The sequence below is a fragment of the Bos javanicus genome, chromosome 28 (assembly GCF_032452875.1).
Source record: "Bos javanicus breed banteng chromosome 28, ARS-OSU_banteng_1.0, whole genome shotgun sequence".
Classification (NCBI taxonomy): domain Eukaryota; kingdom Metazoa; phylum Chordata; class Mammalia; order Artiodactyla; family Bovidae; genus Bos; species Bos javanicus.
The window spans coordinates 32,181,417-32,200,852 of NC_083895.1; the positions used below are offsets into that span (position 1 = coordinate 32,181,417).

At 39.6% G+C, this 19,436-nt stretch overlaps 1 protein-coding gene across 6 annotated transcripts in view; it reads left to right on the plus strand.

Moving 5' to 3' along the window:
* KAT6B (lysine acetyltransferase 6B) overlaps window positions 1–19,436 on the plus strand; it is a 182,090-nt gene that overhangs the window by 106,297 nt on the left and 56,357 nt on the right. For all 6 annotated transcript variants that reach the window (XM_061405394.1, XM_061405393.1, XM_061405392.1 and 3 more), the window contains one exon: window positions 10,388–10,496. In XM_061405394.1, coding sequence (XP_061261378.1) covers window positions 10,388–10,496 — 109 coding nt within the window. The remainder of the gene's footprint in view (window positions 1–10,387; window positions 10,497–19,436) is intronic.

Genomic DNA, 19,436 nt, shown 5'->3' on the forward strand with positions numbered 1-19,436 from the left:
ACTTCAGAAACCACTCTTGACAGTTTCTTATAAAGGTAAACATATACTTACCATTTTACCCAGCAGTTTAACTCCTAAAAAGACATGAAAACATGTAACTCCAAAGAGAAATGAAAACATGTTGAATAGTGCATAGCATTTCAGCTGCCACATAAATCTCTGTGGAGGCAGAACATTGTTGGAGTTGGTGGTGTGATAATATTATTGAGAAGGTGACCAGCTACCATGTTAATATCCATCTACCTGTGCCTCATCTTTTTACTCTGCTTCCCTGTTTGTACCTGATTACAGTCAGTTCAGTTGCCTATATTAGGACTTCCCTGGTGGCTCAGATGGTAAAGCGTCTGTCTACAATGTGGGAGACTCGGGTTCAATCCCTGGGTTGGGAAGATGCCCTGGAGAAGGAAATGGCAATCCACTCCAGTACTATTGCCTGGAAAATCCCATGGACAGAGGAGCCTGTTAGGCTACAGTCCGTGGGGTCGCAGAGAGTCGGACACGACTGAGCGACTTCACTTTCACTTTCTGTTGCCTATATTTCTGAGCAGATGATGCAGGTTTCTGTTGGTGAAACTGGTAATGAGAATGTTTACCTTCACATCATGCCTAGGTGGCCTTGGATGTAGGCACCAGATTAAAATGGGTTCCTTGGGGCAACTGAGGAAACCAATCCTATGATTCCAACTATGTGATATAGTAAAGAAAAGATTAGTGGTTAACAGGATTAGAGGAGGGTGGGAAAGATGAATAGGCAGAACAGGAGGATTTTTTTTAGGCAGTGAAAAATACTCTACAGATACTATTAATATAAGGGTAGATACATGTCATCTTAAATTTGTCCAACTCCATAGAATGTACAGCACCAAGAAAGAACCCTTATGTAAACTGTGGGCTCTGGGTGCTAATAATGCGTGAATGTTGGGTCATCAGTTGTAACAAATGTATGAGCCTGGTGGGGGATGCTGATAATGGGGGACACTATGCATATGTGGGGGCAAGGGGATATATGGGAAATTTCTGTACCTTCCTCTGAATTTTGCTGTGAACTTAAAACTGCTCCAGAAAAAAAAAAAAAAAAAAGAAAGGAAAGAAAAGAAATCTGAAAGATTTGTGACACTTGACTATGAATTGCTTTTAAGATTCCATTTTTCAAAATCTAGGGTAGGGTTTATATTATATTGCTAATATTGTGACATACTCACTGAAAATAGTAGTTTGTAAATCCTAAGCTGACTTCCTATAACCATGTGTTGAATTTCCAGCTGTGTTGAGTCAGACTTTGATCCCTCTTGAGAAGATAAATGGAGTATCTGCAGTTTTTAATGGTAGAGGTGTAGGAGGGACGTTCAGATGAAATCTTAAAAACCAAGTCCCTGTCCAGATAAGAAATTAAAAACCCTGGGAAAGGCAGTTGTTTCTTTATCCTACCCCTCCCCCATTTGTAGGCCTCATTACACCCCCCACCCACTCCCACCCCGGCTGCTGCTGCTAAGTCGCTTCAGTCGTGTCCGACTCTGTGCAACCCCAGAGACGGCAGCCCACCAGGCTCCCCCGTCCCTGGGATTCTCCAGGCAAGCCCACCCCTGGCTAGGGGGGGAAAAAAAGAACAAATGAGATGCTATTGTTAAATGCTGTGTTCAGGATCAGATTTGTTTCCTTCCAATAGAATCACTTTCCTTAATCAGCACTCTTATAAATGGCACACCTGCCTAATTAGAACAAGTTCTAGACTGCAGGATATGGTGTGAGCATTTCAGTTACCTCCACACAATTGATAGCTATTGTGACTGATATTCTTAGAAAGTCTTCCCCTCTCTCCTCTTTTTATTCCTCTGTGGCTAAGCTTTTTATTATTTTATACTTATGACTCTGCTTTTGATTGTGGAAATTTCATGGTATGTGGTCATTGATGTTGTTTCTGTTTCTACGTTATTCCTTAAGTGAAAAAAGAGGTGATGTATTTATGGATATGTGTAGGGATGCTTTTAAATATTTTTATTTTATTAGATTTAATTTGCTTGTTGTCACTCTTAAAATACAGAGAACTCCCTTGACTGTGACAAGGAGGTGAAATACAGCAGTCACATTCAAGATCTCCATACATTAGCCATAATAAATCCTTTTGCCCTGAGTAATACAGAAACTCAATCCAGAGCCAGTGAGGATGATGTAGTGCTCCCTCACAGAACCAATCACCCACAGAGAAGCATAATGAGCAAGGGAGGTGATATAATAAAACCTCTATGGCCAGAGGAAAATTATGGGAAAAACTGTTGCCTATGAAAAGTCTTGTAATAAGTATATCTCCAATTATCTTCCGAAAGAAATTATTTAGGCATCTGCTCAGGTTAAGATTCATGATGGAAATGCAAGAATGGCCTTAGAATAAAGCAAAAGGGTATGTGAGCGTAGAGAAGATGGCGCTGGACATGGGAACAGAGCTCTGTTGTGCCCCAAGGATCTGCAGTAGCCCCGGTGCCACTCTGAGGGTGCGTGGTCACCAAACCTTCTTCTTGCAGAGGGGTGGCTGCACTGACCACCGAGGGGGACAAAATAACACTCTTAAAAAATAAGATGATTTCAATGATCACGGAAAAACTGTCAGAGTTATACTCTGAAATATGCTGTTTCCCAAGACCACGACTTAAGCCGATCACTATAAAGGAAAAAATCCTGAATGTGCATGATCTGTATCCTCATTAGGAGTGGGCTTGATCTGTTCAGACAGATATCCGTTGAGTAAGTGTGTTAAGTGGTGAGAAATGAAGTCTAGCTCTTTATTAGATAAACGGCAAGTAGAGTGCTGAAGCAGCCAAAAAATAAAAAAAGAGGAAGTATGTTACCCAAAAACATGAACAATGTCATCCTCCGTTGTCCCAGTGCTGTCACTTGTACGTTTTGTGGGAAGTAATTCATTACCAATAATAAAACACCAAGGCTTGTAAAATACTTTTTTTAAATAGATTGAACAGATTAATGCTTTTTTATAATTCTGTTACTCTGACCATGTGTATTCATCTTTCTTGACTTCTTTTTTGTGTGTTAGGTAGTAGCACCTGAGTGTGGCCCCAGATCTATCTTGCATACAATCTATAGTGAGTGAGCCCCAATAGTTAATATTTGTGGGAGTGATGAGGCAGTTTTCCTCCCAGCTGATTTTTAAAATTTTCTATCTTGTCAGATTAGACCCACGGAAGTATTATGTCCAAACATAAGTATCAGTCACTGTAGAAGATCAGAATAGGAAAAAAGCAGTCAGATTAGACCTTATGGCACTCACTTTGCCACCAGTCGTTGCTTCATATTAAAGTCATTAAAAATATACATTAAAATAAAGAACAGTAGTCAGTACATAGGGCCTGTTAAATCAGAGAAGTCAGTCTGAACCAAAAAGCAGTCTTTTCGTTTGTTCTTTCATTTATTCCATAAATGTATTTTGAGGCTGGAGCAATAGCAACAAATCTCTGCTCTTTTAATGTTTACTAAGTGAAACGAAACAGACAGACGATCCAGCATATGTCAGATAGTGATGTACACTGGGCAGAAAAATAAAGCAAAGCACGGAGGATCCAGAGGCGCTGCTGGAGCGCCCTTTGGAGAGAGTTGTCAGGGACAGCCCTTCTGATAAGGTGGTACCTAAATCCACCTCCAAAGGAAATGAGGGACCAGCCATGGGAAGCACAAAGAGCGAAGAGCTTAGAGTCAGCAAGACGCCATGTCTTAATAGCTTTGTGACCAGAGGGAGCATTTAACTCACCTGTGACACAGAGACAGACAGGAGTCACCAGGCCTGTTTCACAGGGTTCGTGTTCGGCACAAGTGAGACACTTGAGAAAACCAGGAAACAGGAAAGCAGTACCTTGACTTCAGATTTCAGCGTGAAACGATAAGAGGGTACAAATTAAAGAGATAAATACAGCAGCCTTAAAACAGCCCTTTCATACGGCTTGTTGTGAAATTTTGAATTGAGTTGTCTGAGCTGAAGTGTAGAGAAGTTTCTCCAAAGATGAACCATTTGATACTGGGGTGCACAAGATTTATATTCATCTTTGTTTGCCTTCATGGTATTATTTGTTTAAGATTTTATGTTTGTTTGTGCTTTTCTTCCTTTGACGTCTTTTTCTTTCCTTTCCCTCTGAGCTTTCCTTTTATTAAATCGGCTCCAGGCCTCTTCACTCTCAGTTGAGGCGATTTCTACCCTGTTCCTGTACTCTCTGATTAACTCATTAAAAACAAAACCCAGAAAACCCTTTAAGATGAATACTTATCATGGGGCTCAGAGCCTCCCAACATCCACCTTTTATAGAGAAATTCTAGACTCCAGATCAAATTATTTGCACTGATGTTTATTAAGGACTTGAAGTTGTTTGTTTACCCTGTTTGTTTTTATAGCCTGAGTGAATTTTGCAATAATTATAACAATGTTTGAACAGAACTTTGTAGCCTACAAAGTACTTCACACACTCACTCACATGGGAACTTTAGCAATCCTGGATCAAGACAACATGGACTCTATTGTGCTCTTTTTAAAATGGGGGAAGCTGAGACTCAGAGAACAGAAAATAAATTCAGGTCTTTTCATGATACAAGTGTGAATATATGAATGAGAAGTGCGGAATTGTTTCCAGCACTTGGCATTACTAAAATGATGTTTTATAAGTGAAAGTGAAAGTCGCTCGGTTGTGTCCGACTCTGCCACCCTGTGGAATCGTCCATGGAATTCTCCATGCCAGAATACTGGAGTTGGTTGCCGTTCCCTTCTCCAGGGCATCTTCCCAACCCAGGGATTGAACCCAGGTCTCCTGAATTGCAGGAGAATTCTTTACCAGCTGAACTACCAGGGAAGCCCTGTTTTAGAAGTAGATTCAAGAAATTTTGTAGATGACTCCAGGAGAAGAATCCATAAGGGATTGTGGAAAGAGAGGACTATGTCCCTGATCACTGTGAATGGTGACTGTGGAGACAAAACCCCCTTTGGTGTCATTGTCAGAACGAGGAGGTAAGCCTGGGTGCTCTTGCCTCCATCTGTGCATGACCTTTTTTTTTTGACAGTTACTTTGACTAACAAGACTAGCAAGCATCTTTTTTTTTTTTCCCCTTCAGGGCAGAAATAAAAGTAACCATAAACAAATATAAAACTTACCTAAAATGAGTTGTCTTGAATTTAAAAATGTTTCCTCAGAAAATACTATTTTATTTTTATATTGAGGGTTCCTGAAGACTCTTAAAATGTCTTTTAAAGTATAATAGAATCAATAAAAAAATTAGAGCTCAGCTGGGAAGGGCCTTTGAAATTATCTAGCTACGGAACCATTTAACTATTTGATCTGGAAAGGATCTTTGAAAAGGTCCCAGATCCCAACTTGTGGGAGACTCCTTTTTTCACCCTGGTGTCCTTGACATCCTGATAGAGTCCACCCAGCCTCTCATGGCCTCTTCTGATTATGAAGACCGTATGGTTCCATTTATATGAGGTCCTTAGATTACTCAAACTCATGGAGACAGAAAGCAGAACGGCATTTGCCTGGGGCTAGAGGAGAAAGGCAATGGCACCCCACTCCAGTATTCCTGCCTGGAAAATCCCACGGACAGAGGAGCCTGGTAGGCTGCAGTCCATGGGGTCGCTGAGGGTCGGACACGACTGAGCGACTTCACTTTCACTTTTCACTTTCATGCATCGGAGAAGGAAATGGCAACCCACTCCAGTGTTCTTGCCTGGAGAATCCCAGGGACGGGGGAACCTGGTGGGCTGCCGTCTATGGGGTCACCCAGAGTCGGACACGACTGAAGTGACTTAGCAGCAGCAGAGGAGAATAGGGAGTTAGGATTTAATGGGAACAGAGTGTCAGCTTGGGAAAATGGAAAAGTCCTAGAGATCAGTATGTTGGTGGTACAACATACTTAATGCCACTGAACTGTATACTTTAAAATGGTTAAGATGATAAATTGTATGTTATATGTATTTTTATATATATATATATATATATATATATATATATATATATTTTACCACAATGTGAAAAATAAAGAAGCAAGGAAAAAAAATCATTTTGTTGCTGGAGGGTTGGGGCATGGGAAGCATGGAGAACAAACCTAACCCCTCCCCCAGAAAGATCACACGCACTGTCCCCTCCCAACAGCCTCTTCCCAGCGAACTAGCCCCAGTTCCTTCAATAGGCCATTGCATTTTGTTTTACAATATATTTGAATCATGATCAAGATAAGGACTATACATTATAATTGGCTGATAAGCCTTTTAAATTTCTGTTAGTCTATTGTTTCTTCTTTCAAATCTGTTTCTCTGTCTCTTCCTCTCTCACTCATTCTGTCTCCCTTTTAATTTATTTGTTGAAGAAACTGGGTCATTTGTCCTCAAGAGTTTTGGTACTCGCATCCCTCTGCTATGTAGACTGATACCTTCCTCTGTCCTCTGCATTTCCTATGAAGCAGTAATTGGATTGAGTTATTTTATTTTATAAATGCTGTAATCCAACTATATAATAACTCATTTTAGGTCTTTTTTTTTTTTTTTTTTTTAATAAGTGCCTTCCTAGCCTTTTGCTTGGAAAACTGTAAACATTGAATGGATAATTGAAAAAATTGAAAGAATCATGTCATGGACACCCTCCTACCTTTATGTAGATTCACCAACCATTAACATTTGCCGCATTAGCTCTCTCCCTCTCTGCACACAAACACACTAATACACATAGGGGTTTTTCCCCTGCATCTTTTGAGCTCAAGTGGTAGACATCATGACACTTTACTCCAAAATATTTCAGCACATAACTCCTAAGAACAGCTCCTGTATAATCAGTCAGAGTCTGGTTTGTGTATTGTCTATTAGCATATTACCCTACTAATCCAAATAATGTTCTTTATGGTCATGGCTATTTTTGAAAATTTTGAAAACCAAGTGAAGATCACAAATTATATATTTCATTTTCCTGACACTTTAGTTGCCTAAATTGGTTCTGCCCTTTTTTGGGGTCTTACCTGACATTGGCATTTTTTGAAGTGTCCCAGGCTAGTTGTTTTACATCATGTCCCTGACTTTGGATTTGCCTGATTATCTCCTTATGATGAGTCAGACTAAATGTTCCCAGCAAGAATACTGCACAAGCAGTGCTGAGTCCTTCAGCGCCACGCTTGGAAGGCACCGGATGTCAGTTTGTCCCATAATGGCTGCTAGGTTTGATTGCTTGATTAAGGGGGTGTCTACCATATTTTTCCATTGTAAATGTACCATTTTCCCAGTTTTTCTGTTTCCCCATAATAAATAATCTGTAGCATATTAAACGTTGCTTTTTAAATAATTTTAAAAGCATGCTATTTGGTCATGGGAGAAATTGGATGGCAGAGATTATGAGCACATGAGAATTATTACCGTCAATGGAAAAAATAATTTTTAAACATTTGTTTTTCTTGATAGAGGAGAGACAAGGAGGGGAGGTAATAAAGGGGAGAAAATGGGCTTTACTGAAGGCAGATTTGTGTCTGAATCCCAGCTCCACACTTGAACCTGTGTGACTTTAGGAGAGTTACCTCACTCCTTAGAGCCTCGAGTTCTTTCCTATGATGGGCATAATAATATACATTCCTGGCAGGATTGTTAAAGTGATTAAATGAGCTAGTGTATGAGTGGCCTCTGGCCTAGCAGCTGCCCCAGGACCATCATGTGGGAAGTGAGGAAGAAATGGTCCCCAGCAGCTTGCAGAGTTTATACCTCTCCATGAGTGTTTGCTCTCCCGATGAGATTGAAATATTCATGCATGTTGATAAGAAAATATGATCAACAGGTAAGATGCCTTTTTGAAATTTCAAAGAAAGGAATTCAGAACTGGAAGATGTTTGGTTCCATTTTCAGACCTCTTAAACATGATTTGTCTGTAGTGGAATTGAGCTGCCATTTATTCAGACCTGTTTCTGATTGCAATCCATTTTAATCTATTACCAGGGATTATTTTTTGAAACAGTTTATATGTAATCGGATTGAGAATAGTGAATCATAATAATCCCATGACCCAATTTACATGCCTTACTGTAAAAGTTTCATTTCATACAAGTGACAATTTTTTAAAGTTAATTAGACTCGGCTATACTGAGGTTAGCAAAAAGTGCTTTGAATTATCAATAATTCAGCAGAGCAGACATTTCTGTATAATGCAGTGGTTTTATAGAGTATTGTGAGATAGTTATCCCTAAAATGAATGGTTGTGAGCATACATCAGCATGGTGGGGCTTGCTTGAATGTGGCGTGAAGTGATATCATCTGTGCTTTCTATTATTGAGCAGAGTGTGAACCATCGGTCTTTCTGGCCATGAACTACTAGCAACCTTTGTCCTTTGTGTTACCTTTAGTTAAAGACGAAAATGAACATGAATGCTGGCTGATGGCCATGTCTTCTTACAGTGAAAAATTCATCTGGAAAAGAAAAATAGGATTGCAGATTTGGATTTGTTTCATTGCATGAATGATATGTGACATTTTGTAAATTATTTATCACTGCAAGGATGGCAGCAATGGCTCGAGCATTGTTATATCAAATGAAAGTAGGAATCCCATTAGTACAAGGACTGGGTTTTAGCTGGAATCTATCAGGGGAATGTTGTCACTTGAAAACCAGATTGTTCTTTTAATTGCTATTTAAAGGAACAAAAGTGTTCCCAAGGTACTGCAGTTGAGCATTTGCAAGTAATAACTATGGATCCATAATTATGCAGTGCTGATTATCTGGCATTTAAAAAATGGTGGCAGGAGTCAGTGACCAATTTGTTGTAGCTTGTCTTTTTTGGTTTTTCTAGAACAGAGTTTTATTCTCTGCTTTTGAACTGGGGCTACAAAAATATATTTGCATAGTTACCTCAGAAAGTAAAGCCTGTGCATATTAAAAGAACAAATTAAACTGAAAATAAGGGCAAGATAATGAAAGTTTATATTGTAAGATGAAATTAACAGTCGTATTGAACAGTTTGCAAATGCTTGGTCATGAGATGATTTCTGGTTTTTGATGACATGCCACATTGAACCAAGATATTTGTTGGAATCACTGTTACTATTTGAAATATTATTTTAGAATAAGGTTTTTTAAACTAGCATATATTTCTTTCATTTATTCACATATATTTTTATATAGTTAGCAAAAAACATTTTGAGTGCCTATGTGCATCAGGCTTTTGGAATAGAGTGGCTGAACAAATGAGGTTTATTCTACACTGATGTATATTTGGAAAGTTAGGCCTAGCAAAATCTTGTTTTTAATTTACATTTAAATAAAAAAAATTTGTGATTATACTAAGCTTTCTTGCCTTAAATTTTTGATTCACGAGATTCAAATATAAATGCGTTAGAGTTACATTCTGATGGCTAGCAGACAACGTGTGACGCTTGGAATATGCAGTAAAATTTTAGTTTTCATACCGTTTGGCTGTGCAAAATAATGTGACCAGACCTGTAGGCACAGTCAGCTCTTCGTATGGATGGGAACACTAGCGTTGCTGGTAGTCATAAATAACAATGAAGGCACTAAAATGTATGCAGATTTATACATTGTTAAAAGCAGTTTCCTTTGTGAGAGTTAAAGGGGTGCTAGGGATTAGACAAATGTTTTGTTTCTTTTATTGAAGGGGAATGTCAGAGATTGAGAGTTTATCCATTTTGTGTGGCATGGTGTGGTTTACTTTTGAAGACGTTGGTGTCAGAAAAGCCTTGTTAATGGTCTTTTGATCATCTTAAACGATCCTACAGAATTTTAAAGTTCTTAACATTTTTTTGGCCATGCCACGGAGCATGCAAAATATTAGTTCCCAGACCAGGGATCCATCCCATGCCCCCTGCAGTGGAAATGCAGAGTCCTAATCACTGAATCACCGTGGAAAACCCCTTCTTTAGTTCTAAGGCTGTTATTATGTCACCTTTTAACAGGCCAGTATTTTATGTCATATGTTTAATTGATGGATAATAGTAACCTGCACTAAAACACTTGATGAAATTTAAGCAATCTGGTCTGACTAGATGATATTCATAGACTGTAATACTGAATAGATGAATCAATTTATTGTAGGCATATAGATTATGGAAACGATTTGAGACTTCAAATGAATTCTTAATGTTCATTTCAGGAAGGTAATACATAATATATATAAAGGTTTTAAATTTCATTGGCTTAATAAAAATTATTTCTGAGTCTTATGCATTACACTTAAATGTATTATTCAGGCAGTACTTCACTATCAAATAATTTGAGGGTTTTTTTAATTATCAGAAAATATTGATATGAATACCCTATTCTTTCTTTGGTAAAGAAATATGTAAGACGCTTTTAATACTTTGTTTTTAATTTTGAAGTGGAAAGCTAAGTGTTTTTTCATTTTAATTTTTTCATAGCCCCGTGCCGATCCCATTCCAATATGTAGCTTCTGTCTGGGGACAAAGGAATCAAATCGTGAAAAGAAACCAGAAGAACTTCTCTCTTGTGCAGATTGTGGCAGTAGTGGTAAGTTGTTATTTTTTGTGTGTGTGTAAAGTGACTCCCTATTATAGCTACGTGCAATTTCTCTATCCAAAAATACTTGTTATTTAAAGCGATTATTTGATAATGTAAGCTTTAAATTTAAAAAGTAAATACAGGTGGGGGGAAGTGAGTATATTCTCACTGATATAAACAGTGTTATATACGTTTATAAAATATTATGTATTCATATTTTAAATTAACCTTAGATTTCGTGCCAGCATTGGTAATTCAACGTGGAATATTCTACCTTGAAGGTAAATTCAGGGTAGAAAATTCTAAATTTTCAAGTTGATTGCAGCTAGAATCACTTGTTTTTATAACCTGAAGTCTCAATTTAATACATTTGAGTAGAAATATATAGTGTTTCGGAGAAGGCAATGGCACCCCACTCCGGTACTCTTGCCTGGAAAATCCCACGGACGGAGGAGCCTGGAAGGCTGCAGTCCATGGGGTGGCTGAGGGTCGGACACAGCTGAGCGACTTCACTTTCACTTTTCACTTTCATGCGTTGGAAAAGGGAATGGCAACCCACTCCAGTGTTCTTGCCTGGAGAATCCCAGGGACGGGGAGCCTGGTGGGCTGCCGTCTATGGGGTCGCACAGAGTCGGACACGACTGAAGCAACTTAGCAGGAGCAACAGCATATAGTGTTTCAGGTCCTGACACCTACTGGTGAAATATAATATTACAGCCCAGCTCTGTGTGACAGACTGAAGGGGATGCACAGGATTCTGGCAACTGCACTGATAACAATCCAGAAATCATCAGGCATAAAAGAAACTCAAATTGCCCAGAGTAAGCTAGGAAAAGAGTGGTCTATTCAGAAAGTGATACTGAAATCAAGGAGCTACTGGGTAGGGATATTGTTAGTTGCTCAGTTGTATCGGACTTTTTGCAACCCCGCCCGCCAGGCTACTCTGTCCATGGAACTCTCCAGGCAAGAATACTGGAGAGGACTGGGTCATTGGTACATTGCAATATCCAAAAAGCTTTCAAGATTGCTGTCACCTCTTTTTCTCAGCATAGGACTTTAAGCGCACATTTCCACTTTTGTAATGGAAATTAAGTCACATTATGCTTATACTAAAAGAATTTGTCTTGGAATTTACTTGGTGGTGCAGTGGTTAAGACTGCACTTCACTGCGGAGGCAGGGTTCAGACTCAAGATCCCACAGGCTGCAAGGCTTGGCAAGAAAGATAATTAAAAAGAATGTGTCTTACCAGCCAGCCTTCCTTCTTAAGTTGCCTAGAGATATATATGGTTATATGTATGTGTGTATACACACACATACACAACTCAGCAGAGTGGCAGTTACTGAACTTTTAAAAGTCAACCTCTGTATTAATCTTTAAATTTTCTTCTCCTAGCCTACTGAAACTTTTCCCTGAAAAAATGTTATTTTAAAATTAACACCCAAGTATTGCTCTAGTTATAGTTAATTCTTTAAAAACATCAACAAATCTGCAAAACACAATAGCATTCTCTTGTTTAGCAAGTCAATAATATAGTATAGTGGTTAAGACCAAACTAGAAAGCTGGCCATAGCCCCTTTACTTCGAATGAGTTAACCATCCTCAGCCTCAGTTCCCTTATTGGAAACATAGAGATAATGATAGCATCTTATATCTTGGGTTGTGTGGAAGCTAAAGAAGAGAACACAAGTAAATAACCTAACACATGGTCTGCACTCTGGTAAGTGTACTCTACACATCAGCAGTTGTTGGTCTTTTTTTATTTTTGGCGGATCAAATTGTTTTCCTTGATTGCTGCAGGAAATTTAAGATCTTATTGTTTATGACAGCTGCGTGATGGTTGGATGGAGGAAATGTTTCACACTGAAGAATGACACTGCTGTGTAATGATTCTTCCTCCTCCTATGAAGGTTTAACTTGATAGATCCTAAATGGTTCTCCAGCTCTCAGGACTTGACTCGGAGAAATAAGACATTTCAAACTCTGCTTGAGAAATGCTTTCTGACAGTCTTTTTGATGGGCTTTACAGATTCATTAAAACTCTTCCACCTGCCATCATATCGTGGCTGGTGGCAAAAGGGCATGGAAACATTATCTGTATGTTCGGATTAATAAATCTCAATCCTTCACTCTCCTTGTTTTATCCTGGTGAGCTAGTGCCTCACTCATCAGTTCTGACTCTGCAGTTACCTTTTGGGTTTTCTCACGAGGCTCATTCTGAATGAATTATTGTTTTGTGTAACCGCCTGATCAATTTAGTAGTAGTGTTTAGTAGTAGTAGTGTTCTCTTGTCTAAGGTTTACCCTTTGTGATTTTTAAGGTGGTACTTTAAAAACACTCTTAACTGTTTTATTTCTTCAGTGTCTATTTGTCTGGGCACCTAGACAGATTAAAGTCGTACTTAAATCTGGAAAGAAAAGTTCCCTTCATATATTTCCTTACCTCTAGTGATACACTTACTTAAGTTGATAAGAGATCATTATCTTCCAGATCATAACGTCAAGGCTTCTTTCACAGGGTATAAAGGCGTAATTCTAAACAGGTACATCTTAGATTTTCTGATGTAACCAATCTCCCTTCATCTTTCCCAGATTGAAGCCTGCCAAAAGAGAGGTTTGAGTTCCTTTATAGTTAGAGGTGACTGAAATATTTTTACTCCTAAAGTTTCTTACTTTTCCAGAGTATATAGGTGTAGTGTTGGGTTTTCTTTTTTCAAAAATGGTCTCGTTTTCTCTTTTAACACATGGGGAAGAATGGATTGAGGATGCTGTCTAAAAGACTTATATCCAGAGTCATTTTGTGAGCACCCCGCCACACACACACACAGCATGAGCTAGAAGCTTTGGAGTTGAGATGTGGGTCATGGTAGAAATTCAAGACCTGGGATCGTCAGGTCCCTTTTTTTAGGATAGAGGATGTATGGTTCAGTGTGCTTCTCTGGACTCTCCTATGTGATCTGGTTCTAGTGTTAGGTTCACTTAATCTTCCCTTGTAATGCTCAAAATTCTCCAAGCCAGGCCTAAACGGTACGTGAACCGTGAACTTCCAGATGTTCAAGCTGGATTTAGAAAAGGCAGAGGAACCAGAGATCAAATTGCCAACATCTGTTGGATCATTGAAAAAGCAAGAGAGTTCCAGAAAAACATCTACTTCTGCTTTATTGACTACACCAAAGCCTTTGACTGTGTGGATCACAACAAACTGGAAAATTCTTCAGGAGATGGGAATACCAGACCACCTGACCTGCCTCCTGAGAAATCTGTATGCAGGTCAAGAAGCAACAGTTAGAACTAGATGTGGAACAACAGACTGGTTCCAAATTGGGAAAGGAGTACATCAAGGCTGTATATTGTCACCCTGCTTATTTAACTTCTATGCAGAGTGTATCATGAAAAACTCTGGGCTGGAAGAAGCACAAGCTGGAATCAAGATTGCCAGGAGAAATATCAGTAACCTCAGATATGAAGATAACACCACCCTTATGGCAGAAAGTGAAGAGGAACTCGAAAAGCCTCTTGATGAAAGTGGAAGAGGACAGTGGAAAAGTTGGCTTAAAACTCAACATTCAGAAAACTAAGATCATGGCATCTGGTCCCATCACTTCATGGCAAATAGATGGGGAAACAATGGAAACAGTGACAGACTTTATTTTCTTGGTCTCCAAAATTACTGCAGATGGTGACTGCAGCCATGAAATTAAAAGATACTTGCTCCTTGGAAGAAAACTTATGACCAACCTAGACAGCATATTAAAAAGCAGAGACATTACTTTTCCAACAGAGGTCCGTCTAGTCAAGGCTGTGGTTTTTCCAGTAGTCATGTATGGATGTGAGAGTTGGACTATAAAGAAAGCTGAGCACTGAAGAATTGATACTTTTGAACTGTGATGTTGGAGAAGACTCTTGAGAGTCCCTTGGACTGCAGGGAGATCCAACCAGTCCATCCTAAAGGAAATCAATCCTGAATATTCATTGGAAAGACTGATGTTGAAGCTGAAACTCCAATACTTTGGCCTCCTGATGCAAAGAACTGACTCATTTAAAAAGACCCTGGAGAAGGCAATGGCAACCCACTCCAGTGTTCTTGCCTGGAGAATCCCAGGGACGGGGGAGCCTGGTGGGCTGCCATCCATAGGGTCACACAGAGTTGGACACGACTGAAGCAACTTAGCAGCAGCAGCAGTCTTTAAATAGAAGGACTAAAAGAAAAATATGGTTCTTCTTAGAAAACTTGGGGAGATTTTGTAGTTACAGTGCTCTGTTGTGACATGTCAGTGATTATAGGGAAAAAAGAATCAAATAGCTTGGCCTGGCTCAGCAGTGGCCCCCAGTAATGGTGGGAGCCCTGGTGTCATGGTCCAGTTCAGTTTCAGAAGTGGGAATTACAGAGTGGCTGGTAGCCCTGGTTGGCCTTACAGAAATGACCACTATCTCATACTCTAGAGTCCATTGGTTCTGGGATCGGATTGAGACTGCTTGTAATGATCAAAGGAATCCCTAATGTAAGACGTTTCTGTGAAAAACAAAACAAAACAAAACAAAACCATAGCCTTGTAAAACAAAATAAAAAAAGGAAATATAGATAACAGCCCATAAGGATTGCTTTTAAATGTGTTTCCCACATGTGCCTGTTGGTTTTTAGTCACCTCTTTCTATCTGAAGTATCATTTATATGATGTCACATTTAGACTGCTTAGACTTCACAGACCTGGGTAATAAGTGTTTCCTTCTGCTTACATCATAAAGTAAAGCCAATTAGAAATTTCTGTATTTTTAAGATGGCTCAGTGCTGCAAATGGGCAGTATTTTCTTTAACTGTGTTTTTTCTGCTAAAACTTTTGAAAAAAAATTATTCAAGTTTGCAGGTAGTAAAACTGTGAAGGGAGGTAAATAGTGCAAGGAGCCCCAGATGCAGCGCTGCAGTCCTCTTTACTTGCTGGCTATGGAACCGTACGTAGCTGTACACATCTGTGAGGTTTGGAGGGTGATGTCTGTATCCTGCATCCACAGGGCTGTTGTGAGGATCCAGTGAGATAATGCTATGAAGATCATCACTATCTATAAATCATCACACAAAAACACCAAAGGGCTGTTCGAAGCACTAATAGGAATGTGGGACTCATCACATAGTCTTCAGGTCTATGGAAATGCTGAGACTAAGAAGTGATTTTACTTGACTTTCATGGATCAGCCTACTTTGAAATTAACACTGTTATATTCTCTTTGCCTCATTAAGACCAAATTATCTTTAATTAGCTTCACATAAGTATTAGATATTATACCAAATGAAATTTTGTGTCTGCTGCTCAGATTGCTGGGTGGTTAAATCTTACTTACAGATGAGTTCTGTGCATGTGTGTTTTCAAATTAGCAAATCTAAGATAAGTGCACAGTTCAAAATTACAGCATCATTCTAAGTGGAAGCTCATTGACACTGGAGACAGCATGGCTGCTGAGATGCAGCTGGAGAGCAGGAAGATTACCTTTGTACAGTGAAGGAAGCCGGAGACGTGGAGTCGCGTACCAGTCTGTCCTCAGGAGCCCTGAAGTCTGTCCTGGGTTTGTTTTATTAGTGTTAACCCTGAGTAAAACTTGCCTGCCTTCTGCTCCCAGGGAGCTGGTTGGTGCAATATACACATATATGTAGTCACTAGCTTCTTGATGTTACTGTGAGAAAATACCCCAGGGATTGGTTAGTTAGTTGTCCAGTTTCACACCGACTATACACAGATTGAAAACTGGGTTTGGAAGAAGCCCCTTAACTAGGAAGAAACCTCGAGATGGACTCCAAGAGGAAGGAGGGATGGAGGAGGAAGCCCCCCTCTCACAGCTGGATTGGCAGTCCATGCAGAGTAACAGGAAGCAGAAGCCTTGCTTCCGACCTGTTATTTCACTAAAATTCTGCTGGTATGATTAACAGTGACCTCCATGTAGCAAACTCTAAAGGTGCCTTCTAAGTTTTTTTAAAACTCTAGGGACTTCCCTGGCAGAAAAGTAGCTAAGTCTCTGAGTTTCCACTGCAGGGGGCACAAGTTAATCTCTTTTGGAGGAACTAAGATATCCTGCATGCTGTCCAGAGGCCTGGCAAAAAAAAAAAAAAAGTCTAGTGGACATCTTTCAATCTACACCAAATACTCCTCTCAGTCATATTTGAGTTGTTGAGAATCTTTTTCCATGAAACGTTCTCATCTTTTGACTTCTGTGATTTCATATTCTCTGTGCTTTCTCTCTATCAGTTCAGTTCTTCCAGATCTTTTGTGAGCTCCCTGGCCTCTCTTCATCACCTCCGAGTTTCTTCAGCCTTTCGTCCTTGGCCCTGTGTTTCCTCACTTTGGTTCATAGCTTCTCCTGGGTTCCAGACCCTTAGATATAAGCACCTCCAGGACTCCTCTCCTTGACACTTCATGGGCTCCTCAGAGATAATATCCAAAACAGCTTATGAACCTTACACTGCTCCCTCCTCCCAAAACAACCACCACCACTCTAGCAAAGACAGAAATCTTAGCAAACAAACGACATCCTGCTTCTCCTCGGGGATTTCCCATTTCAGCAAACGACACACCACCAGCTACGCATTCAGTTCTAGAAGCCCTCCTCTGTCCTATTCTCTCACAGCAAGAAATTACCAAAAATGCATTGATTGTACATCCCAGTATTTATTCTACGTCCTCAGTATATCCACAGCCTTCACCAGACCCGCTCAGAGCTGCTATGATAATAAGCTAGCTTTCCTCTTCATATTCTTTCTCCTCATCCATTTTGCATACTTCAGCATAAATTACTTTTTTTTTTTTAATATAAATTACTTTTTAAAACCATAAATCTAATCACAGAATTTTTAGTGTCCACCAGTTAACCTTAGGAAAAATCCAAGCCCAAAACACTCTTCTGGATTGGGCTCCTGTTGACCCCTTTGCACATCACCATCCCTGTCATATAACCTATAACTATATGAGGTTATGTAGAGGTTATATCAAACTTCTTTCCTCTTCTTAAATGTCCCCATGTTCGTCCCCGTGTTCTCCTGTCACTCTGCACATGCTGCTCTCTCCCACCCTGCCCGCCTCTGCTCCCCTCTGATCTCACTCATCCTTTTGGTGTCTTTTTAGGAAGGCCTTCCTCTAAGCTCTTGCTAGACTTGCCCACATCTCCAAGCCAGCCTACCTCCAGGACTCCTCTCCTTGACACTTCATGGGCTCCTCAGAGATAATATCCAAAACAGCTTATGAACCTTACACTGCTCCCTCCTCCCAAAACAACCACCTGCTGGACCATGTGATCTGAAATGTCTGTCCTTTCCCTCATCGGGTCTTCAGTGGACAGGTAGTTGGTCAGATAACTGATGTGAGGGACCCAATGTCTTGAGTCTTTCATAGTTTTTCCATTGCTGCTATAACAAATTACCATACAGCTGTGAACAGAATTCAGTTCCTTGCATATGCAGGACCAGTGTCCCCATTTCTTGCTGTCACATAACCGGATTCCCTGCTTCTAGTGGGCACCTGTACTCCTCGGCTTGTGTGCCTCCCACTCCCCGCTGGGTGCAGTCCTTCTCCTGTGTTGAACCTGTCCTCCTCCTTTTGTCTCATGTTACTAACCAAGCTGGAGGGTTCTCTGCTTTTAAGTACTTGTGATTAGATTGGAATAATTACACAGATAATTCAGGATGATCTCCCATCTCAAGGCCTGTACCGTTGGTCACATCTGCAAAGCCCCTTTTGCCATGTCGGTTAATATATTTGTACGTTTTAGGGATTACAAATAGACATATTTGGAGGGCATTGTTCAGTCTACTACAGAGCCCATGGTTTTTTACTCCCATAATACTTGACTCAAAAATCACTTCTACCGACTTGTGGTCTCATTGGTACTTGTTTAATTTTAAACAGTACTCCTTTGGTTTCGCTGGATAAAACTGTTGTAAGTTATCAGTGCTTAAAATCTACTGGTATAAGAATGAGTGTGTGTGTGTGTGTGTGTGTGTGTGTGTGTGTGTGTAAACCACCATGAATTGTGTCAGCAGAGAGAACCCAAATTTTAGAGGGGATTGTTGAGTTTACAGAATGGCTAGAATGGGAGGTAAGGAATTGAATTATCAATAGCATGGTTGTCCTTTTTGTAATTACTATAGATTGTGTACTAGCGTATCAAGACTCAGTTACAGTCTTTTGTGTAAAGTTGGCAGTAAGAAAATAAAATGGAAATATTTCTTCATCCCTCAGCATCCTTTACAGAATCATAGAAATTTAGAGCTGGAAGGGATCTATGGCCAGTTCTCTTGAGCTAAATAAAGGTAAGATTGTTGCCTAAAGGAAAGATAGACTGAAGATTTTAGAATTTGATAGGGTAGCTTAAATGGTAGTAGTTGCAATATAATATTATTTAAAGTGAGAGGAAGCAATAAGAAGAAGAATATTCCTTGCTCTTGATTGAAAGTGGCTGAAATCCATTAACTTTCAAAAGTATAATTAATTATTAAAAATTATTTTTATAGGATATCTGTGAGAAAAAAATAGTAAGCTATAATATGATGTGAATTACCTTAGTTGCTGGATATTAAGCTACAAAGTACAAAAGCAGATTTTAATGTAGAGAAAAATTTAGTGCATGAAATTGAAGTCATATGTGCTAGTGATGTATGACTTACAGGAAGTAATAAAAAGGGAGAAAAAAGAGAAGTAAATGGTATACTTTTAAGCTGATGGGACCCATTTTAAGGGTGGAATTTAAATTGCTGTTCTTTAAAACTTGAGTTTTTACCCCTCACTATATAAGTGGGGGCGGGAAAACCCTGATCAAAGTAGACCTTCCCCTCCCTCTTCAGAGTATACTTCTTAAAGTCGAAAAGCGAGCCGTCTTTGTTTGCTGTTCCTGAGCAGAAAGAGGTGATTGATACATGTATATATACATAAACGCCCTCCCCCCACATTCATTTGAATGAGAGAAGCCCT